We start from the raw sequence: 24,773 nt of genomic DNA on the forward strand, positions 1-24,773 counted from the left end.
TGTTGGATAATCACCACACCACCTCATCTCCAACTCTCCAACTTGGATAAAACACCACCACAGAGAACACAGTTCTTCCACTGCTCCACAGCTCAATGCTGGTGGGCTTTATAGCCCTCTAGCCCACGCCTGGCATTAGCCAGCATGGTGCCAATTAATAGGTTGATGTTTATCTGCTCCAGAGAGCCCTATTCTATTCTTAGATAAGTCTATTGGGCACACCTCTGTCAGCAATAGGCACAACATAATAGTGTGAATAGCTGAATGCATTCATTAGAAGGGGTGTCCACAAACATTTGGACACATAGTACATGTCATTTGGAATTAGGCAGGCTCCTCTGGCACCTCCTCACCTGGAATACTCCCTGTGCGTCTGCAGCCACTGCAGCGTGGAGAGGCGTGCGGCCCATGTTGTCGTGAGCATTGGGGTCAGCCCCAGCGTCCAGCAGCCTCTTAGCAGCATCGGCACGGGCGTAGCGTGCGGCCAGATGTAGGGCAGTTTCGCCTGTGCGGTCAGTCTGGGCATTGAGTGTGGCTCCCTGAGCGATGAGGTCAGTGATCATGTTGGTCCCTGGTTCATCCACACCACTCTCCTCTTCCTCCTCAGCCAAAACACTGCCGCACTCAAGACTTCCACCGTTGCGCAGGGAGGCCAGCATGAGCGGGGTGAAGCCGTCTGAAAGAGAGAGAGAGAGAGAGAGAGAGAGAGAGAGAGAGAGAGAGAGAGAGAGAGGAAGTGTTACTAACTTTCTTCAACTGTAGTACAATTATAAACTACACAGTCTTTCAAACGCCAGTGTGCTGGATTTTGAGGACCCAGGCAACCATCGATGCATCAACCAGCAGATGCCAGTGCCGGCCAGCGCTGCACTGGAGAGATGCAAGGAGCATGACCGGGATTAGAACTAGCGATCCTCTGGTCATAGTAACAGCGCCTTATTCCACTGCACCACTCGGAGCCGAAAACTTAATAAATTAAGTGGGATTTGAAGACAGAGGACAACACTGCCATCTAGTGGTCAGAATTTAAACACAACACTAAATGTCCAACCACTGTCTGATCAGCACAGGCGTCTGCTAGCTGATGCATCAGAGCTGGGTATCACTGGTTGCCCTGTGATGTTGCACTGGCGGCAGTTCAAAAAGAGACGGTGGCTGCTTGCGCATGTGTCAGAGGAGGCATGTGTGGGTCCTCAGCCTCCCAGTAATACATGTGATAGGGGGAAAGTACTAACAAGTGGGCTGGGAAAAAAATTGGAGGGGGAGACCCCAAAAAACATAATATTATGATAGTCTGATATAACAGTGCAATTGCAGCTTGAAATAAGCAGCCATGGTGAGGCTGTGTCATTACCGGGCCCTTTCACATTGACGTCTAGACAGTCCATGTCTATATCTGCCTGAGGTGGGGTCAGTGTGATGTCAGCGGCTTTACGATGCTGTAGAGTCCATTCCCGACGATCCACTCCTGCATCCACTCCCAAGGGCAGCAAGGGCTTGTCCTCCATCTGAGAGACGGAGAAGAAAACGCAAAGGACAGGGAGGGGGTGGAGATCACAATTACATACAGATTTACTCTGAGAAAAGCATCCCGTCTACAGAACATCAACTTTTAATATTATGATGTTTAAATACACAGATCAGCCATAACATTAGGACCACCTGCCTATTGATGGATTATTTGTGTGTAAGAATACATTATGTACTCATAAACATGTTTAGATGTGTATTCTGCTATAATGACCATGCCTGAGACAGTCAGCATTTCTGTACTCAAGATCAGTGTAATGCCCTTGGGGGGCTAGGCAGAGCCCACTTGGGGTGAATCAGAGGTAAACTGATTGGAAAAAACCCAAAATTCTGCAGTAGTGTGATCGTCAGCACAAATGGCCTTGCAGGTGTTAGCACTCTTTTAAAAAACAAAAGTTGTAGGAACGAAGGACATAAGCGAATACAAAAGTGACAGGGTTAAGGGGTAAGGGGTTTCCCATAGTAATATAAGCGGACCCAATCGAGAGATATTATGATAAAAAAATATGCGTGGGGGTAGCCACAGCTAGATAAGGACAGTATATAAGGCCCAAGAGGAGCCCCACTTTTTAGACTGCTTTGGGAGAGTGCTGGCTGTCTCAGGCTAACGCATTACATGTAGTGCCTTAGTCTTCACCTATTTTGTATACTTTATACAGAAATAAAGGTTGCACTCTGCCTTTCTATTGACTACGGAGCTGGATTCTTTTGTGCACCATTTCTAAATGCTTATTAGCTGATTGGGGGAATTCATAGAGAAAAAGAGCCGACACTATTCTTGGGTAGGTCCCTCTTGTGCTAACACAACAGAGTTAACTGTTAAAGGCATGGACTCCACAAGACCTCTATCCGGTAAGTTGTGAGGTGTGCCTAATGAATCCACTGAAGATAATTAGTGTTTTCCACTTCACCCGTCAGTGGTGTTAATGTTATGGCAGATCTGTGTGTATTATAATGTTTTATAATGTTCTTAACCCAAACATTTCAACATCAAAGTCATTTTGGATGTTTCTGGTCCAGATCCTTATAGGGTGTTTATTATCTCACGAGCCTGGTAACAGTGTACATGTGTATCTCTCACCCTTGGCTTCTTGGCCAGATGTTCCTCCTCAGGCCAGTGATGACCAGCGCTGCCATCCAGTATCCCCACATCCTGCGTTTTTTGCAAGTTCCTGAGAGAGGAGAGAGGAAGATATAGAAGAATTGTGAGTGAATAAGAGAGAAAGCATAAAAAATTATAATTATTTTCATAGTTTATTAAAAAGACCCCTGAACTCTCTCAGTCAGCAGCCGTCTCTGACTCACTTCATGCCAAAGTCGTCCTGGCCGACCGGCTCGCGCCGCTTGCTGTCTTTCTTGGCCAGGAAGCCATCAGGCAGCCAGAGGATGCTGTTCTTTTGTTTACGTTTGGCGGCCAAAACTCCCAAGACCAGGATCAGTAGTATGATGGCCACCGCCACGGCGACCAGGTAGATAAGATGCTGCTGGGGTGGGGTCGGGGTTGGATCGCCTGGAAGAGAGAGGATAATTAATATAGAGGGAGACATCAAACAGTGTTCTACCTCAACCTGTAAAGTTTGGATTTGCATACTATTATTATTATTATTATTATTATTAAATATGGGGACTGTAGTGGATTTTCGAGTATCGCTATGGTAACGATACCTTTGTCGTCAACATTCTAGCCTTTTTTAAATCTTATTTTAACTCATAAAATCAGGGCGGATCAGACGAGGACTGTGAGTCTGCGTTCTTGGACAGTTATAGGGTGTGTATGCGTGCAGAAGAGCTTCCTACATGCTAAGGTTTGCACAATACAGGCTGCACTGACCTCAGGGGGGTGCTATACAACACCAGGAGGAAAATCAATGAGAGAAACCCCAGGTTAGCTTTATGCCTTCTGGGGTTTTGTTGCTTTTGTCCAGTTGTACAATATTTGTACTGAACCATGAGGTCAAAACCATGGTTTTTAAGCTGATGTTGACACTCCACCTCACTGGCCATATGTCACATATGTACCTGATTTAGGATCAAATATTAATAAATAAGTTAAAAACATTTTCCCAGTTTTATCCCAAATTTAGTCATTTCCAATTTCTCCCAAGACATAATTCCACCAGTACGGGGAGAGTGACATCCAGCCAGTGCTTCCCCCAGGTCTTCATCAAGCTCCATTAGAGCTTCAAGCTCCACTGGAGTTCAACATGCTTGGAGGAGAACACTAACTACCAGCTCTACTATATCAGCTAACAAACACCCACACCACAATTGGCTGAGCTTTCTCTAGGGGTGGGTAGATGGCGCTCTCTCCCTTCATCACTCTTAAGCAATCCTGGCTGGCACAGGTATCTGACAGCTGGTGCGGTGGAGCTGGGGACCCAGTGCTGTAGTTTGAAAAGAGACGGTGGCTGGCTTTGCATGTAATGGAGGAGATAAAGGGGAGATAAAGGGACCATCCCACCAACCCAGAATGAGTGGGGCCAATTCCCAATGCTCTCTCAGACTTCCAGGGGATGAAACCTGTGATATCCTGATAAAAAGGCCGACACACAGCCGGGTGTGAGAGTTCTGACTGGTCATTCAGACTTACTGTGCACAGACAAGACGGGATAAGGCAGGTCTGCTTTGAGGTATTCTGCAGCGATGTACGAGGCGGCCAGGTCCGTACTGGAGAAGCAGTCGTTGGAGTTCCGGGCGCACTGCCGATTATCAATCTCCAGATGCACTTTGGACCTGGGGAGACATACAGACAATCCGTCAAATTTTGTACAGCCCCAGGTACACAGAGCTGAGCTAGGCTCAATTACTAAGACACAACCCTTCTGTGATTAGACTTACCCAATGACCTCGTGCTCCAGCTCTCGCTTGCCCCGCCTCTTCATGCTGGCGGAGCCAGTGTTAGTGTGGTCCTGCTCGTTACCATAGTACGGGAAGACCATCAGCTTTTGATGTTCGTCCATTTTAACACGCAAGTTGGTGTGCAGGAGTGTACCCAGCGAGCGCAGGAAGCCCTTCAGATCCACCAGTAGCTCGTTGGGCTGCAGCAGCACCACGATGACCAGCGTTCCTTCGGCTATCTGGGCCGGCGTGTCTGTGGAACAGTCCAGACCGTCCCAGCCACACTCTTCTGTGTTGCAGCCCTGATTGCAGTGACCATTCTGATAGTGATCCAGACAGTATTTATCATATCTGTGGGGGGATTGATTAATAAATTGGTCAATTATTGCAACCATCAATTAAGCATCCACAGGAAAGGTTCTTGAGGATTATTATTGTTACTGTTATTTTCTGGATATGAGAAAGCACGGCCAATTGTGCTCTCTCTGACGCCGGCCACTGATGGCAAAACAGCATGGTTCGGGACTCATACTGGTAGCACATAAGACTACCGACCCCCTCAGAGCCCCCGTCTTTTCCCCGCTATATCAAATTTGTACAGAACCATGAGGTCTGAACTGCAACCGTGACTTCTGCTTACCATTACAGCCCTAGTCGTTAGTGTAAACACATCAGTGCCTATATTTGTGCACATATTTTGACATTAAGTTCAAGCTGATATTAACATGCTGCCACATTGGCCATAGTGCCTGATTTTAGAGCATGTGGCTCAAATCTCAGCTTCACATTTAAGCCAATTATAATAATTAATAAGCTAAATTAATAAGCTAAAAACTTCTGTTTACTGGCAAGAACCTGGTGATACAATATGTATCACAATACAATATTTTGTGATATATATATATATATATATATATATATATATATATATAGTCTGCCACCAATCTGTACGTATACTAATAATAAAAAATTAATATTTAAAAATCAATAGTGTTATATAGAGTATCGATACAGTAGTGCAAAACATAACATCGCAATAATTCGATATATTGATATTTCCTTACACCCCTATTCGACTCTGTAATGTGGCCAAAGCCAATACAGCCAGTTTACATAAACAACCCCTGTACTTTGCTTTGTCCTCTAGGGGACATTTTTGTACATACTTGCAGACGCTGGGAGAGGACGAAGCCCCTTTCTGGCACTCGAAGCTGTCGAAGAGACATCCGGCATTGTCGCATTCCGGGTCGCAGTGGCCGTTATGGAAAAGCTCCCAGCAGGGCACCGAGGCGGTGCAGTTTTCCCAGGGCCGGCGCCAGAGCAGGGTGCAGTCGCCCCCGTCCCACTCACACTCCTGATTCTTACACTGCGGGTCACACACCCTGTCACCTGCACGCCCCTTACACTCCACGTACGGGCAGGAGGAAGTGGGCGGGGCTATTCTCAGGACATTCTGGCAGTGTTCCCCGGTGTAGCCTGTAGGACAGTGGCAGGCTGAGCGCTTTTGGGGGGTCTCGAAGCATATGCCTCCATTCTGGCACTGGCAGGACTGGGTTTCGCAGCGTGAGCCCAAAAAGCCAGATGGGCAGTGGCACTGTGGACGCCCGGGTGTGACCTCCTGGCATTGCCCGCCGTTCTGACAGCGCAGGTTAGCACAGGTGTAGCCCTCAATGTCGCCACAGTTGAAGCCCGTGTAGCCCTGCGAGAGACACAGACAGAGGCATCAGACACTAGAAACAGATACAGCCCTGACAGGCCTGGGTGATGCAGCGATTACAAAAGTGATTTTTAGCTCCCAGGCTCCCCCTACAGGTGGAGAGTGTAACTCACTATTACACCACTGCACTTTAGTCCCATCGCCACAAGTGTATAAAATCAAGCCCCTAGTCCTGCAGTCTGCCTTTCTTCCACACATCAGTGAAAGAGCGGGAGGTTCTGAAGAGCTCACTGAACTCCAGCGTGGTTCTGTATGTAATAGAAGACACCGCTGCACCAACAACAACAAGTCAGCTGGTGAAATTCAGACCTTCCCTCCTAGATCTTCCTCCATCAGCTGTGAGTGGTGTTATTATTGAACAGTGGAAGAGTTTAGGAGGAACAGCTCACAGAGAGCAGCTCAGTGTCCACAGAGTGTCTGTCAGACCACGTAAAGTTACAGAGCGGGGTCAGGGCCGAGTGCTGAGCTCAGAGCAGAGTGCAGAAAAGCCTCCAACTGACTCAGTAACTGCAGCAGAGCTCCAGACCTGCTGCTGCTGGTAGAGCTTAGAGCAAAGGGGGACCAGCTCCATATTAATAATGCCTATGGGGTTAGAATCATCCTTACCTTACCCTGCTAGTGTTGGGAGCATTGCTAGTGCTAGGGGGAGCTATGAATGGGAGGGTTAATTGGCAGCACCAAAATTGAGGGGGAAAATTTAAATTAATTAATTTCTTTGTTAGGGAAACTATCTAGTCATGGTCACACAGCATCAAAACACCTGGGAGTGTAAAGTTTTGGTCTATTTTTTTTAAATGCCATACCTGAGCCGTCCCTCTCCTTTAAGCGTAGGCGTGAGGAAAGGGAGAGAACGAGCAGCGGTTAGGAAAGAAGCCGTTTAAGCAGGGAGATATCAGCATGCTTTCATGGTGGAGCACAAAGAGAGGAAGAGCAGGAAAAACGACAGCAGAAAACAGAGCTTGTGTCTTTTTACTACACAGAGAGAAAAGTCTGAACACAGGGAATTTCTCCTGCAGCATGTAGCATCACCCAGATCAGTCATTCAGAGGTTAACCCCTTCTGTCATGTTCATGTAATATTCCCGGAACAAACTGACCCAGTGCACGATTAACCATCTGAAAGTAGCTAAAAAGCATATTTTTCTCCATAAATGTTGATCTTTCGCTCAATTCATTTCAGTTTAATCAATTTAGTGGAATTAATTAAAACTCTTTTGTGATTAAATTTCGGGAAAGAACGGGAGGTTCTAAAGAGCTCACTGAACTCCAGCGTGGTTCTGTATGTAATAGGAGACACCGCTGCACCACCAACTACAAGTCAGCTGGTGAAATTTAGACCTTCCCTCCTAGATCTTCCTCCATCAGCTGTGAGTGGTGTTATTATTGAACAGTGGAAGAGTTTAGGAGGAACAGCTCACAGAGAGCAGCTCAGTGTCCACAGAGTGTCTGTCAGACCACGTAAAGTTACAGAGCGGGGTCAGGGCCGAGTGCTGAGCTCAGAGCAGAGTGCAGAAAAGCCTCCAACTGACTCAGTAACTGCAGCAGAGCTCCAGACCATCTGCTGCTGGTAGAGCTTAGAGCAAAGGGGGGCCAGCTCTATATTATTAATGCCTATGGGTTTAGAATCGGCCGAGCCTCGGCAATGCTGCATAATAAAAATTTAATTATGATAATTCCCTTTTAAGATATATATATTTTTGTTATTTGATATTTGATATTTGACACCTTTTCCTTGTTTTTTCCCCACTTTTTAATATAAATGTCTCTCTTCAAGCCCATTAAGCACATTAGTCATTTTCCATTTGCATGTTCTCTGCACTAATGAAGCCCAGTAGAAAAGGCTTCATACTCCAAAAATAATTTTAACAATTTTTTCTGTAATTTTTAATGTAATTTAAATTTAATTTAATGAAACGGGACAATCTGAACCGCCACATAACTGGAGGGTTAAAAAGGAAAAAGAAAAAATAATGAAGTACATACAAAGCAGGAGCAGTAATGCAGAGTGGGAGCAGTTGCAGAGCACACACACACCCATACATACTCACACATGCTGAACTAGACCTACCGGGGCACAAGTGCAGCTGTATCCATGGACTGAGCTCATGTTCATGAAGCATTTGCCTCCGTTATGGCAGGGCTTCGACTGACACAGATCCACCATCGACTCACAGTGACGACCTGCAGTACACAAAACACACACACACACACATGCTGTAGATCAGCTACAGGTGACAAGTCCTGGCAGTTCTGCAGGATTTGTAAGGAACATGCTCTGTACCCTGGCTCTGCTGGGTTGCTGTGATTATGAACAAGCTCTCTATTTAGGAAAGCACCAAAAAAAGCTCACCCGTGTAACCAAGGCGACAGCGGCACTTATAGTCATTGGCCAGCTGGACACAGTCTACGCTGCCATGGGCATTGCAGGGTGCAGAGAGACACTCGTTAATGTCGCCCTCACAGTGATCGCCGGTGAATCCTGGTGGACACACACAGGTGTAGCGACCAACGCCGTCCACACAGCGGCCACCGTTCAGACAGCGCGGGCCAAACTCAGGCGCACACTCGTCTATGTCCACCTCACACTGCGGGCCTGGGCGGACACGGCGAGATACAGAGAGATACGGTCATACACATCATTCCTTAATACATGAATACGTTTATATTCAATGGAAGTTAATGTAAACAGCTTTAGTCCCTTTGGAGCATGGTCTGTCTTTTATGCAATTTGGACACAATAATAATAATAATAACAATAATAATAATAAATAGTATATATATATATATATATATATATATATATATATAATAAAATATTTAAAAAAACAACTGCCAGGTTTATTTTTTGTAAAAAGAAAAAATAGAAAAATGCACACATATAAACATAAATAAATAAATAAATAATTGGTAATTACAATACTGTACGCCTACATTGTAATATAGATTAATTATATATATATAAGATATATTATATCAATATTAATAATAAACTTTTGAATGATGGCATCATATATGGGATGTGTGGGACTACCTTTGGTGCCCGGGGGGCAGGAGCAGGAGAAGCGGTTGACCAGGTTGATGCAGGTGCCGCCATGGCGACAGGGATTAGACTGACACTCATTAACATCATACTCGCAGTTCCTTCCCTGATAACCTTCCTTACACTGAGAGACAGAGAGAGGGAAAGACAAAAGGGGGACAATGAGATCCAGCTTCTCCCGCATCTCCTGGGGTATAGGAGCCTCGCAAGCCCATGGATCCATTTCTTTTCAAAGCTATGATGTACATTTATGTGATTTCTCATTAATATCCTGCTATGTCCTAGTTGTACATCCTAATAATGATTATTAAAACAAGGACCCCCACCTGGCAGTCGTAAACGCCCTGGAAGTCCCTGCAGATTCCTCCGTTTTTGCAGGGACTTGACAAACACTCGTCAATCTCATTCTCACAGTAGCTGCCCCACCAGCCCACCTGGCACTTGCAGGTGTGTGAGTCTTCTATGTTCACGCAACGTCCGCCGTTTTGACACACCCGCTCCACCGGCACACCTGGAACACACACACAGGTGTATTAGAGATACAAAATGTAGACATGCAAGCAGACAAACAGACACACCCATACACACAGAGACTCTGTTAAAGAGTAATGAGGAGAACAGTGGGGGTTTTCTGAAGAGTAATTGGTTTTGAAGGAGAACAGTGGGGTTTTGTTGAAGAGTAATGGGTTTCTGGAGGAGAACTGTGGGGTTTGATAGAGAGTAATGGAGTTTTGGAGGAGAACTGTGAGGTGTGATAGAGAGTAATGGAGTTTTGGAGGAGAACTGTGGGGTTTTGTTGGAGAGTAATGGAGTTTTGGAGGAGAACTGTGGGGTTTTGTTGGAGAGTAATGGAGTTTTGGAGGAGAACTGTGGGGTTTGTTGAAGAGTAATGGGTTTCTGGAGGAGAACAGTGGGGTTTTGTTGAAGAGTAATGGGTTTCTGGAGGAGAACTGTGGGGTTTGATAGAGAGTAATGGAGTTTTGGAGGAGAACTGTGGGGTTTGTTGAAGAGTAATGGGTTTCTGGAGGAGAACAGTGGGGTTTTGTTGAAGAGTAATGGGTTTCTGGAGGAGAACTGTGGGGTTTGATAGAGAGTAATGGAGTTTTGGAGGAGAACTGTGGGGTTTGATAGAGAGTAATGGAGTTTTGGAGGAGAACTGTGGGGTTTGATAGAGAGTAATGGAGTTTTGGAGGAGAACTGTGAGGTGTGATAGAGAGTAATGGAGTTTTGGAGGAGAACTGTGGGGTTTTGTTGGAGAGTAATGGAGTTTTGGAGGAGAACTGTGGGGTTTTGTTGGAGAGTAATGGAGTTTTGGAGGAGAACTGTGGGGTTTTGTTGGAGAGTAATGGAGTTTTGGAGGAGAACTGTGGGGTTTGATAGAGTAATGGAGTTTTGGAGGAGAACTGTGGGGTTTGTTGAAGAGTAATGGGTTTCTGGAGGAGAACAGTGGGGTTTTGTTGAAGAGTAATGGGTTTCTGGAGGAGAACTGTGGGGTTTGATAGAGAGTAATGGAGTTTTGGAGGAGAACTGTGGGGTTTGATAGAGAGTAATGGGTTTCTGGAGGAGAACTGTGGGGTTTGATAGAGAGTAATGGAGTTTTGGAGGAGAACTGTGAGGTGTGATAGAGAGTAATGGAGTTTTGGAGGAGAACTGTGGGGTTTTGTTGGAGAGTAATGGAGTTTTGGAGGAGAACTGTGGGGTTTTGTTGGAGAGTAATGGAGTTTTGGAGGAGAACTGTGGGGTTTTGTTGGAGAGTAATGGAGTTTTGGAGGAGAACTGTGGGGTTTGATAGAGTAATGGAGTTTTGGAGGAGAACTGTGGGGTTTTGTTGGAGAGTAATGGAGTTTTGGAGGAGAACTGTGGGGTTTTGTTGGAGAGTAATGGAGTTTTGGAGGAGAACTGTGGGGTTTTGATAGAGAGTAATGGAGTTTTGGAGGAGAACAGTGAGGTTTGAGAGTAGAACCGTGGAGTTCAGTAATGGGATTCAGAAGGAGTAAGGGTGTAATGAAGAATGGTGGGATTAGTTGAAAACAGTGCAGTTTGTGGGGAATAATGACGTTTGTTGCAGTATGTTCTGTATGTAATGGTCTGCATGTAATGGTCTGCATGTAATGGAATGTGATGGTCAACAGTCAGAAAGTGGTGAAGTTGAGTATCTTGCTCACCTTTACGGAGGGCAACATTCTGACAGGACACATTAGGAATGTCACAATAGAGTCCGGTCCATCCAGATGGACACCTGCAGCTCCATTTGTTCACCTGTTGGACACACTCGCCACCGTTCTTGCACTGGATGTTTCTGCACAGATCTGCCAGAGACTAGAACACACACACACACACACAGTCAATCAGTTATTTTCTGCAAACACATGAACCTCTTCAACAATAGCATGGCAAACATTTGCCAGGTCCTTTTTGAGCATTTCTATTGGTCCGTTCATCATGATTTGGACACAATGTAAAGAACAACTGTCAGATTCACTCTATGTCCAAATGTGTGTATAAAGATATATAGGTATATATAGGTCATAGGTAACTGAAGAACTATTGTGTGTGTGTGTGGGTGTGTGTGCATGTCTGTACCTGGCAGTTGCTGCCAGTGTACTCCACCGGGCAGGTGCAGTGGTAGGTCCGCAGGGCGTCAGTGCAGGTGCCTCCGTTCTTGCACGGTTGTGATTCACACTCATTAATCTCAAACTGACAGAATGAACCAGTGAAACCAGGCCGGCAACGGCAAGAAAAATGGTTTATGCCATCCACACATGTCCCGTTATTCAGACAGGAGCTGCACACAAGGACAGGGACAGAGAGAGACAGATAGGAAAATAAATTTAAGAAAGATAGTAAGAACAGAGCAATATTTCTAAAAATCATAAATAACTAAAATATATCTAAAAATAAATAACTAAATATATCTAAAGATATATCTAAAAATAAATAACTAAAATATATTTGGAAATAAATCTAAAAATAAATAACTAAAATATATCTAAAAATAAATAACTAAATATATCTAAAGATAGATCTAAAAATAAATAAATAAAATATATCTAAAAATAAATAACTACAAATTCACAACCTTGTCTTAATCTCTATCATTTCAACAGTGGAAATCAATCATAATTTTAGTAATAATATTTGTTATCCAACTCAAATAACTGTCCTGCTTTTATGTGCTGTTGTGAATGAACGGCTAGAAGACTTCCACCCTTTATAGTGAGCTAAAGGTTCACACTGCCACCTAGTGGACTGAAGCTGCTAATGTTCAAATTAATTTCAGGTTAAGCAACGCAAGAATCTTCATCTCATCCAAAAAATCTCAAAAGTGCATTACAGATATGTAAAAATGATGATTATTATCCTTATATATTCCAGACCTACCTTTAATCTCAGTAAAAAAAATAAATGACCACGCTGGTCTTTAACAAAACGTTTTACAATGAAATACTGATCTGGAATCAGTTCTTTGTTAGTCTGCATTCATACCACAGCAACAATGCAGCCAGGCACTTACGTCTCGGTACATTCAGGAATATTGCGTTCACAGTTGATGCCGTTGAAACCAGGCGGACAGTGGCAGGTGTAGCTGTTAACGTAGTCTGTGCAGGTTCCTCCGTGCCTGCAGGGGGAGCTTTCACACTCGTTCACCTCTGCCTCGCATCGCTCTCCGTAGAAACCTGGCCTGCAGTCGCAGGAAAACCGCCCCACCTTATCCACACAGGAGCCACCGTTTATGCAGGGGTCTGAAATTGCAGGGAAAAAACATATAAATAATAAAAGCTGAAGATCTTAGTGTGACGTTACATTTACATTTACGGCATTTAGCAGACGCTCTTATCCAGAGCGACATACAAGGTTATTCATATTACAGATGTGGGCCAAAGTAGTGTTAGGAGTCTCGCCCAAGGACTCTTATTGGTGTAGCGCAGCATAGTCACCCAGACCGGGAATCGAACCGTGGTCTCCCACATGGTGTTGTAACTCAGTGGCAGGTAGTGGTGTTATCTGTTGCGCCACACCAACCACATTACTCAGCATGAAGGCAAGAAGCTCAAAACAGCTTGTTTAATCTCATTTAACTGGTTACATTTATTTTAGCATTACTAAAATCAACTGACTCTATTTACTTGTTGGCATTTCCCACAATGTGTGTACTGAACAACACCACACTGGACACAAGGTGTTTTATTATTTCTGGAGCATATCATTATTATTTATAGATAATTCCATATTTTAGGGATGGAAAGTTGGGTTTAGTGTTTGATTTCTGGCCCACAGCTCAAAAAATATTTATTGTAATTATTATTGTAATATTTATGTTTTTTAAATTTATATTATATATTATTTATTATTTTATTATTATTTTAAAATATAAGGTTAATCTAGTTTTAAAACATTAATCTCTTAAAACATGAAAAGTCTGATTTAGCAAAAATCTATAAATAATAATAATAAATTAAATTAATGTTTAATAGTTATTTTTCTATTTCCAGAAAATGTCTAAAAATAAATTTAAATAGCAGTATTTCACACGCGCACACACACACACACATATATATATATTCCTTTTATTTATTTATTTACTTTTAAAGAACACTGCACACAGAGATTGTTTTAATATAAGTTTTTTTTCCACAGAAGGGCATATTAATATTATCATTATTATAGATGGGTGCTTTCACATATTCCTGCATCCCTGATCTAATTACATGTAATTGCTGATGCTGTAAATAAGTCAAAGACAGTTCTGCACATTCTGAAGCATAAGTACTGTTGATTGCTAAATTTAACATATGCATAACATAATTTAACATATATATGATAAAATAATATGTGTATATATATATTTAACATGTATAATACCATCAATGAATAAGTAATTATTGATCAGTGAATTGAATTGAAGCCTTTATCGTCCTGAAGGGAATCTGTCTTGCACACCAAAGAGCCACATTAATGAACGTTACCCTACGGGCTAATCAGGTACACAGAGAAGCGTCTGCGTGTCTCTATGTCTTTACGTCACAGTGGGTGTGTACTGTACTCACTTGAGCTGCAATCGTCGATGTTGGTTTGGCAGTTCACACCGCTGTACCCAGGCGGGCACTCGCACGCATAGCTGCCCTGCTTGTTCACACACCGAGCTCCGTTCTGACACGGACTCTTCCGGCACTCATCCACGTCCTCTGTACACTGAGCTCCTGTACACACACACACACACAGACACACACACACAAGAAGGCAGAACCTTAAACATCTGCATTACATACAAATGCTATATGGACAAAAGTATTGGGACGCCTACTCATTCATGGTTTCTTCTGAAATCGAGGGTATTAAAAAGCCTTCATGCTGCTTTTGTTGGAGTAACTCTCTCTATCTCTACATGTCCAGAGAAGAAGGCTTTCTACTACTTTGGAGCAGCATTGCTGTGAGGAATTGATTGCATTCAGAAAAATAAGCGTTAGTGAGGTCAGGATTTTGGATGATCGCCATCTCATCTCATCATCCCCAACTCATCCAAAAAGTACTGGATAGAAAACCACCACCATCATTCCAAAAACACAGTTCTTCCACTGCTCCACAGCTCCTCAATGCTGGGGGGGGGGGGCTTTGCCTGGCATTAGGCAGCATGGTGCCAAAAGGTTCATCATGTTTATCTGCTCCAGAGAGTCCTATTCTATTGGCTGTTTGTCAATGTAAAATATTTGATTCCAGGTCATTTAAAAGCATTTCCATTGGAAAACGGTGGAATGTGCTAGAGAGGGATTTTGAAGAGGAATGGTGGAATTTCTACTGGTCCATTTATTGTTTACTGGACAGTAACGGGGGGTCTGATTAAGATCAATGGTTCACACACACACACACACACACACACACACACACACACACACACACACACACACATACACACACACGTACAGAGACAAAGATAAAGAGTCAGAAAACTCACCCTGCCATCCACTGGGACACCTGCAGGTGTAGGAGGTGTAATCGAGGGACGGCTGGCACACACCTCCTCTGTGGCATGGCTGAGATGCACATGGCACCAACTCGTCCTTGCAGTATCTCCCTGTGTGAGAGAGAGAGAGACAGAGAGAGTGAGCGAGGCAGTGTTACTAAGAGTCCAAACACAACAGACCTCAAAATTGTGAAAACAAGTCTCTTATGTGCCAGAAAGTGAGAGAGAAAGAAAGTGTGTGTGTGTGTGGGGGGGTGGTGCTTTACCTGTGTAAGGCAAAGTGCACTGGCAGGTGTAGCCGTTGATCCCGTCAATGCAGGTGCCTTGATTCCAACAGGGATTCGATGAACACTCATCAATATTGATTTCACAGGTCGAACCTGAAATAAAGAGAAAGAGAGAGAGAGAGAGAGAGAGAGAGATGATTAACATGAAGTCATACATACTGTGCACATGAAATATGTACAGCTGAGGTCATGTAAAACCTCGTATCTCAGACCTTCCAGGAAAAGGAAAAAACCTTCTTAACTTTCAATAGAGGTCAAAAAGGTTTTATTCCAAGTCATGTTGGAGAATTTCTATTGGTCCATTTATCATTACATTGGACAAACTATAAAAAATATAATAAAATAAAAATAAACACTTTATAAAATAAAAATAAATACTATACTGAATACTATAAAATAAAAATAAACACTATTAAAAAATAAATACTACACTGAATACTGTCAAATAAAAAGAAATACTATAAAATAAAGATAAATACTATACTGAATACAATAAAATAAAAAGAAATACTATAAAATAAAGATAAATACTATACTGAGTACTATAAAATAAAAAGAAATACTATAAAATAAAGATAAATACTATACTGAGTACTATAAAATAAAAAGAAATACTATAAAATAAAGATAAATACTATACTGAGTACTATAAAATAAAAAGAAATACTATAAAATAAAGATAAATACTATACTGAATACAATAAAATAAAAAGAAATACTATAAAATAAAGATAAACACTTTATAAAATGCGTTTAAAACAAAGAGAAAACAAATCACATATGTACATATATATACAAATTATAGGAATATAGTAAAGTGGCATAGTAGTAATACCTGTGATAATAAATATGGAAAAGCACCTCCGAGTTACTGCACTCATATTAAACTGAATTACAGTACTCTTACAGTACTACTACTGCACAGATGTACCATAGTGTCACACATTGAGGGAGGAGTTATAGAGTTTGATGGCCACAGATAGGAATGACCTCCTGTGGCGCTCTGTGGTGCATTTCTGTGGAATTGCACTCAGTGGTCTTGCACTGAAAACGTTATACCCCTGTAGCCCACGCCTGGCATTAGGCATGATGCCAATAGTTGGAGATCATTGGGATTTTGTTTGTTGGTCTATAACTCCAGACAGTATCCATACAGACTCTGTCATCAGCCTCCCTCCTTTCACCCTGTTCTTCAATGCTCAGGACCCCACAGGACTGACAACCACAGAGCAGGTAGGTAGTATTTGGGTGGTGGGTCATTCCCAGCACTGCAGTTAGACTGACTGACATGGTGGTTGATGGTATTCTGACAGGACTGTGTGTATATACGATAAGTGTGAAGACAGACTCACCAGCAAATCCACGTAAGCACCTGCAGGAGTAGCTGTTCAGCCCATCCACGCAGTCTCCTCCATGCTGGCAAGGGTTGGACTCACACTCATTCTTCTCCAGCTCACAGTTCTGACCCTCATATCCGGCTACACACTCACAGCGGTACCTAGTTACACACACACACACACACACACACACTCATGTGGAAACTGATGGAAAAGCACAGGGAGACTGAAGCAAACAGAAGAGATGAGCCGGAAGAGGCTGGAAATATAGATGAGCTGTTTATCTGCATACCCGTCCTGCACCTCCACACACTTTCCGTGTCTGCAGGGGCGAGGGGCACAGTGGTCCACCCCAGAGTGACACAGCAGCCCATGAGTGCCCACCGGACAGTGGCACTGAAACCTATTCAGCTTATCCACACACGTCCCGCCGCTGAGACACGGGTTAGACTCACACTCGTTTATCTCCACACTACAGCGGTCACCTGGGAGAGAGGGGGGAGGGTGGTAAGGAGGGAGAGTGGGGGGAGAGAAAAGAGGGTGAGAGGTAACGAGAGAGAGAGAGAGAGAGAGAGAGAGAAGTGTAAAGAGGAAGAGATGGAGAAAGGAAGAGAGAGACGTTGAGAGAGAAAAAAAGAAAGAGAGAGAGTGAGTAGGAGAAAGAGGGGGAGAGGAAAGAGGAGAGAGAGGAAAGGAGAGAGGGAGAGAGACAAAACGAGAGAGGCAGAGAGAGAGAGAGAAAAGAGATGAGTAAGAAGGGTAGGAGAGAGGGAGGAAGAGTGATAAAGAGAGAAAGACAGAGAGAGTGAGACAAGAGAGAAAAGAAAGAGAGAGAGAGAAAAGGAGGGAGGGAGGGAGAAAGGGGGTAAGAAGGAAGGCAGAGTGAGAGGCAGAAAGAGAGTGAGAGAAAAGAGGAGAGAGAGAGGTAGAGAGAGAGACAGTAGGGGAGAGAAGATGGAGGTCATTAAAAAGGTGAAGCAGGGGAGATATAGAGAAAGAGAAGGGGGGAGGGGCAGAGAGGAGGGGAGGATAAACAGTGTGTGTTTATGAGATTAGATTAATGACAGAGTAAGTAAGTGAGTGAGTGAGTGAGGGAGTGAGGGAGTGAGCGAGAGAGGCTGATCACCTGTGTCTCTCACTCCTTCACTAAAACTGAGCTATGAATGGAATGAATGGCGTTTATGCTATGAATGACATGTGAAACTGTGAGGCTTCAGGTGTGTGTCTATATGGATGAGTGTATGTGTGTGTGTATCTGTGCATACCTGTGTACCCAGGCTCACACACACACTTGTACTTGTTAATGCCGTCCTTGCATGTGCCGTGCTGGCAGGGGCTGCTGGCGCAGTCGTCATGGTTGATCTCACAGTTCACACCTAGAATGAAGAGCGGACAGCGTGAATTCCCTCAAGCTCTCAGAGCAGAGAAGATTAGCAGACAGACCTGAACAGCCTGTTTTAGCCCTCAAACACACACACACACACACACTCCCTCACACGCACTAAGCAAGCATCCAACATCATTCACACACGATGTGAAGACACTTGGCTTATTGCACTTAAGGTCAGAACAGATCTGTGGGAGAACCTTTAACCTGGTAACAAACCTTTACATCAAGTGAAGCTTCTTCAGACCTCTAAAAGGTTCTTCACACTCACACATCCCTATACAGACGAGGTTCCTTGGTTCTATGAAACAAAAAGTGGTACTAACAGAACCCTCTGTAGCACCTGTGTTTTTAGGAGTGCGTGGATGTCAGGACATCAAGACAGTCCTGGCGCCCAGGTTAGAGAACCTCCCCTAGGTCCACTGACCGATCGACCAACCCACACTCTAAATAATGCTCAAAATAGTAGACTTGTATCAACAGTGGAACCTTTTTGGTGCTCTACAGAACCGTCCACAACTAGTTTTCTACCAATCTGACGAACACTTTAGAAGAACCAGGCAAAGAACCATTTGTTTCACCATTCATATTGGTCTTTGCGGTGTCCGGGTTCTACAAAGAACAAATAATTGCCTTTTAATTGCTAAAAAATCCTTGCACTTAAATAAGCTTGGACTTTTAAAAGGGCGGGTTCTTCAAGGGTTCTTTACTGCAGGCGATGGCTTAGTGTACGACCCCGACAACTCAAAGAACTTAAACAGAATAATTAAACAGTTATTTGCCCGGTTAGATCTTCTCTAGAAGCTTTACATCTGACTACATCTGACTATGCTACAAAATGCCCAATTTCTACAATGGGTTTTCATGTATTTAGTATTTATATACCAGGTACCTAAATACACCTTCAAATATGTAGTATTTATATACCAGGTACCTAAATACACCTTCAAATATGTAGTATTTATATACCAGATACCTAAATACACCTTCAAATATGTAGTATTTATATACCAGATACCTAAATACACTTTCAAATATGTAGTATTTATATACCAGGTACCTAAATACACCTTCAAATATGTAGTATTTATATACCAGATACCTAAATACACTTTCAAATATGTAGTATTTATATACCAGGTACCTAAATACACTTTCAAATATGTAGTATTTATATACCAGGTACCTAAATACACCTTCAAATATGTAGTATTTATATACCAGATACCTAAATACACTTTCAAATATGTAGTATTTATATACCAGGTACCTAAATACACCTTAAAATATGTAGTATTTATACACCATAATCATTATAATGGTGCAGTGGTGGCTCAGCGGTTAGAGCGCCGGGATATCCATAACAGGGTTGTGGGTTTGATTCCCAGGCTCGGCAAGCTGCCACTGTTGGGTCCTTGAGCAAGGCCCTTTACCCTCTCTACTCCCCGGGTGCTGGAGTTGGCTGCCCACCGCTCTGGGTGTGTGTGTACTCACTGCCCCTAACACGTGTGTGTGTGTGTGCGAGTGTGTGTTCACTACCAGATGGGTTAAATACGGAGGACACATTTCGCTGTACAGTGACAAATACGTGCACTTTTACCAGGTACCTAAATACACCTTCAAATATGTAGTATTTTTATACCAGACACCTAAATACACCTTCAACCAAGTCGTCATGGTTGATCTCACAGTTCACACCTAGATCGAAGAGCGGACAGCGTGAATTCCCTCAAGCTCTCAGAGCAGAGAAGATTAGCAGACAGACCTGAACAGCCTGTTTTAGCTCTCAAACACACACACACACACACACACACACACACACACACACACACACACACACACTCTAGTACAACTCTGTACAATCTAGTACACTCTAGTACAACTCTGTACAATTTCTACAATGGGTTTTCTTGTATTTAGTATTTATATACCAGGTACCTAAATACACCTTCAAATATGTAGTATTTATATACCAGGTACCTAAATACACCTTCAAATATGTAGTATTTATATACCAGATACATAAATACACCTTAAATGATGTAGTATTTATATACCAGGTACCTAAATACACCTTCAAATATGTAGTATTTATATACCAGATACATAAATACACCTTAAATGATGTAGTATTTTGTTGTTTGACACCAGTTACTTATATATGTAATTTCTGCCCAACACAGTATTTCTGAAGGTATCTGTGGACAATGCAGATATAGAATGTCTTAAGTATTAAGCATGACGTTTCTTCTGCTGTTTTGACACAACCAATCAAACGTCTGCACATTAAACGTGTGCTCAGAATCGTTAAACCTTGGCTTCCTTAGATTCTGGGTAGAAGGTATGTAAGGTAGATAAGCTGAATGTCCACTAGGGGGCGAAGTGCACTGTTCTTTGTGTTGGCGGACTCAAAACAGGCATCAACAGATACACTACACAGACAAAAGTATTGGGACATCTGCACATTCACTGTTTGTTTTTCCGAAATTACAGGTATTAAAAATAGAGTTTATCCTGCGTTTGTCTCTACCAGGATTTTGGAGGAGCAACTCATCCCAAAAGTATTGGGAGTGTTGGAGCACCATCATCATTCCAGAGTATCAGCCTTCTGCTGCTGCTGTCTTCACACCAGTTTGTGCCAAAACAGGAGAGACGTAAGTGAGGGTAGTGTGTGAGAGATAAGATCAGAACTGGGTATCTTTTTTATTATAGTTTGTAAAATAATTATTTAATTATTATTAAATATTGTAATTTAATTTTGTAATTTAAAAAAATATTTTACCTTTAATTTAACCAGGCATGTCGTTAAAAACATAAAAAATATTTTAAAAATATTTTAATCAATGCATTTAGCTACTTTAACCTGCACCCATTACTGACACGCACAGCTAGTCTAGGCCCTGTAGAGAGGTACTGCCAATAGAATAGGACTCTCCGGAGCAGACCAACAATATGAACCTATTGGCCCCATGTTGCCTAATGCCAGGTGTGGGCTAGAGGGGTATGAAGTCCCCCAGCATTGAGCTGTGCAGCAGTGGAAGAACGGTATTCTCTGGAATGCTGGTGGTGGTGGTGCTTCATCCAGTACTTTTGGGTTGAGTTTTGGGGTGGTGATCATCACACCAATGCTCCTGTCACTGAATACAATCAAATCCTTACAGTAATGTTCCTCAAAATCTAGGAGATATAAAAATCTCCATCTGGACAGTAGAGACAGTTACTTCAACAAAAGCAGGAGAAACTCTTTTTAACAGCCTTGATTTGAATGAAAGCACATAGCAGTTCTGTTAGAGGCTCTGTGATGTCCTGCAGTTAGCACAGTGCTAATTGGTGGGATATACCCTCAATTGACTGATAGCTACATTAGCCTCATAGCTAACACGCACACCTGAAATTTTTCATCTGAAACATTGCTTTTAACAGGCAAGCATCCAAAGCAATGTGTGTGTGTGTGTGTGTATGTTTGTATCCCATGGCTCACCAGTTGTCCCCGGCAGGCAGTTGCACTGGTACTCATTAACAAGGTCGATGCAGCGGCCTCCGTTTTGGCAGGGGTCACTGTGGCACTCCTTAATTTGCTCACTGCAGATACGGCCCATGTAGCCTGAGTAACACTCGCATGTAAATGTGGCGATGCCGTCCTTACATTCCCCATGATGGCAGGGCTCGGGGTCACAGTCGTTAATGTTCTCCATACACAGAAGACCCGTGAAACCTGTAAAAGAGAGGAAGTCAGGTGCACTCTGCCTACAGAACCACAGTCATTTACATATTAATGATAAACTGAGCCTAGATCAGACTGTTTACTCAGACAACTCTGATACTTATGCATCTGCTACAGTCCCAGACAGCGGTTTGCACAAGTCTAGAACGTCCTATACAGTGGGTTATATAATTCTAGAGCTATTCTATATAATGTTCTATGTTGATTCTAAAACGATATTATGCTGTGATTTTTGCTTCTATAGACAGTAGTCTGTCTGATGCAAGAACGGTCATGTACAGTAGTTTATGTGATTCTAGAATTATTCTGTATTGTATGATTCCAGAACAGCCTTGTATCACAGTTTCTATGGTTCTAGAACAGTCCTGTACCACAGTCTGTACTGGTTCTGAAACAGTTCTGGGATTTTGCTTCTGCTCCTGTGCAGCAGTTTGTATGATCCTAGAAGAGCTCTGTACAAATTCTGTAAATTATTCTAGAACAGTCCTGTACCACAGTACCTGTTGGTTCTAGAACAGTTCCTGTACCACAGTACCTGTTGGTTCTAGAACAGTTCCTGTACAGAGGATTGTATGGTTATAGAACTGTGGCATTCTGTGATTTGTCTGGTTCTAGAATAGTCATGCACCACAGTCCGTATGGTACTAGAACAATCCTGTACAGAGTATTGTATGATTTAAGAACTGGGCCATACTGGGATTTGTATGGTTCTAGAATATTCCTTGTACCACAGCCCCTATTGGTTCTAGAACAGTCCTGTACCACAGTCCGTATGGTTCTAGAACAGTTCCTGTACAGAGGAGTTTATGATTCTAGAACAGTGCCATTCTGTGATTTGTCTGGTTCTAGAAGAGTCCTGTACCACAGTCTGTATGGTTCTAGAACAGTCTTGTGCAGAGGATCGTATGATTCAAGAACTGTGCCATACTGGGATTTGTATGGTTCTAGAATATTCCTGTACCACAGTCCGTATGGTTCAAGAACATATCTTGTAAAGAGGATTATCTAGAACTGTGCCATACTGGGATTTTGTATGGTTCTGTAGATAGCGGTTTATAAAGTCCTCTACAGCTGAATGCATAAATCTAGAACCCTGATTTCTGATTTGTATGATTCTAGTTATATATTTCCCATTGTTCTTAAACTGTTCTACTGAGTGAACCGTATGACTCTAGAACCGTACAGTACTACATAGGATTTGTACTATGACTTCTAAGATTTGTGCTTAATGTCAGTAGTGTTCTGTACAGTGGATATGATTCTAGGACCGTTCTAAAAATGTCAATCTAGAACTGTTCTATATGATCCTGGAACAGTTGTCTAGAGCCTTTTTACAATTCCTAAATAGCAGTTTCCTAGAACTGTTCTGCACAGTGTGTGTAACTGTACAGGGGTTTAGAATAGGCTTGGGTGGGATTGTAGAACAGTGTACCGGTACCTTCTGCACACTCGCACTCATAGCCGTTGGGCCGGTCGAAGCATTTGGCTCCATTCTGGCACGGAGTGCTGGCACACTCATCAATGTCCACCTGACACATCTCTCCACTGAAGCCTAATAAGCAGAAACACGCACACACACACACACACACACACACACATATTCATAAAAAAATCTCCACAGAATCATCACAGATAAACAACCCCTAAAAGCCGCAGACTCTGTGGCTACAGAGCATCTCCTCTCCTCACAGCCGGAACAGACAGAGGGACGTTGGTCTGTCTGTGGTCAGTGAATCAGTGGATAAATAGACATTAAAGAAATGAATAAACTTTCAGCTCAGGCTTTCTCATTACGCTGTGTTTACACACCAGTGCTAGAAAACGAAAACATGGTTCTGCGGCTCAGAGCAGAGCGATGGCAGAACGCTGCAGTGCTTATGATATCCAATGCACTGCTGCTGTAAACGCAGCAGGTTCTTCTCCAGGATTTGGCTTCTGGGCACAATTGGGTTCTGTACAGTAGCAGTTTGTAAGGTTCTAGTAAAGCTCTGTATGTTACCATCACTGCTCTAGCAGAAGAATTTCCGAAGCCGTTTCGTTAAAAAACATGAAATGTGCAGTTTGGCATTGTTTATTTACCGTTAGAACGTAAACAAGGCATTACTTTGCAATTTGGTCGGGGGATCTGACTGGGCTACTATCAACTTTCCGGCTGCGGTGAACATTAAAAAAATGATCATCATTTAAAGTGTCAGGCTGATGACACTTTACTCTAAAAAGTTTAATTTGGTTATACTGGAGTATTTATAATCTACTCTGCTCCACCGCACTACAACTGACAACAGGAACAGGAAGAAGTGTCACACAAGGACAATTGAGTGTGTGTGTGTGTGTGTGTGTGGCTTTCTCACCATTAGGGCATTCACAGATGAAGCGGCTGACCTGGTCCTGACACTTGCCGTTGTTGAGGCAGGGTGAACTGGCACATTCATCCACGTCGATCTCACAGTGGGATCCTTCAAAACCTGAACACACACACACACACACACACACACATATGTGTGTTCATCCATTGGATCATAAACTCAAAACACATAATAGTGATAATGAAGTGAGTGTGTGAGTGTGTGTGTGTGTGTGTATATCAGAATCAGAATCAGAAACAGAATCCCTTTATTTCACAAGGAATTTGTCTTGGTGAGAGCAACACGTATGACAATTAACAAAAACACAGAACACAGAACATATACATATATATGCCAGTGAAGATAAACAGGGCTTCAACAAATGACCATAATTCTGATTATGAATGTTAAAACTGCTATTATTGATTATTGGCTATTAGGGCTGCCATGATTTACAGTCACTGTAAATAAACTGACTAATATTTTAAACAGAGGCATCTGCAACCATTAGTAGGGATGTCTTTTAAAACCTGTTGTCCTTGTAGCTGCTAAATACACTCATCATTAAAGCCATTGTTAAAGCCATAAAGTCGTCCGCCAGCTAACT

At 42.8% G+C, this 24,773-nt stretch overlaps 1 protein-coding gene across 1 annotated transcript in view; it reads right to left on the reverse strand.

Moving 5' to 3' along the window:
- notch2 (notch receptor 2) overlaps positions 1 to 24,773 on the reverse strand; it is an 88,775-nt gene that overhangs the window by 6,989 nt on the left and 57,013 nt on the right. Inside the window, 23 exon segments of the mRNA XM_072681359.1 lie at positions 354 to 676; positions 1,355 to 1,508; positions 2,612 to 2,702; positions 2,836 to 3,040; positions 4,121 to 4,263; positions 4,369 to 4,719; positions 5,535 to 6,067; positions 8,153 to 8,265; positions 8,435 to 8,677; positions 9,116 to 9,248; positions 9,451 to 9,635; positions 11,290 to 11,443; positions 11,708 to 11,909; positions 12,639 to 12,867; positions 14,173 to 14,325; positions 15,078 to 15,197; positions 15,353 to 15,466; positions 16,726 to 16,871; positions 17,003 to 17,195; positions 17,976 to 18,086; positions 21,579 to 21,812; positions 23,260 to 23,373; positions 24,173 to 24,286. Coding sequence (XP_072537460.1) covers positions 354 to 676; positions 1,355 to 1,508; positions 2,612 to 2,702; positions 2,836 to 3,040; positions 4,121 to 4,263; positions 4,369 to 4,719; positions 5,535 to 6,067; positions 8,153 to 8,265; positions 8,435 to 8,677; positions 9,116 to 9,248; positions 9,451 to 9,635; positions 11,290 to 11,443; positions 11,708 to 11,909; positions 12,639 to 12,867; positions 14,173 to 14,325; positions 15,078 to 15,197; positions 15,353 to 15,466; positions 16,726 to 16,871; positions 17,003 to 17,195; positions 17,976 to 18,086; positions 21,579 to 21,812; positions 23,260 to 23,373; positions 24,173 to 24,286 — 4,358 coding nt within the window.

This window comes from Salminus brasiliensis, chromosome 6 (genome assembly GCF_030463535.1).
Source record: "Salminus brasiliensis chromosome 6, fSalBra1.hap2, whole genome shotgun sequence".
Classification (NCBI taxonomy): domain Eukaryota; kingdom Metazoa; phylum Chordata; class Actinopteri; order Characiformes; family Bryconidae; genus Salminus; species Salminus brasiliensis.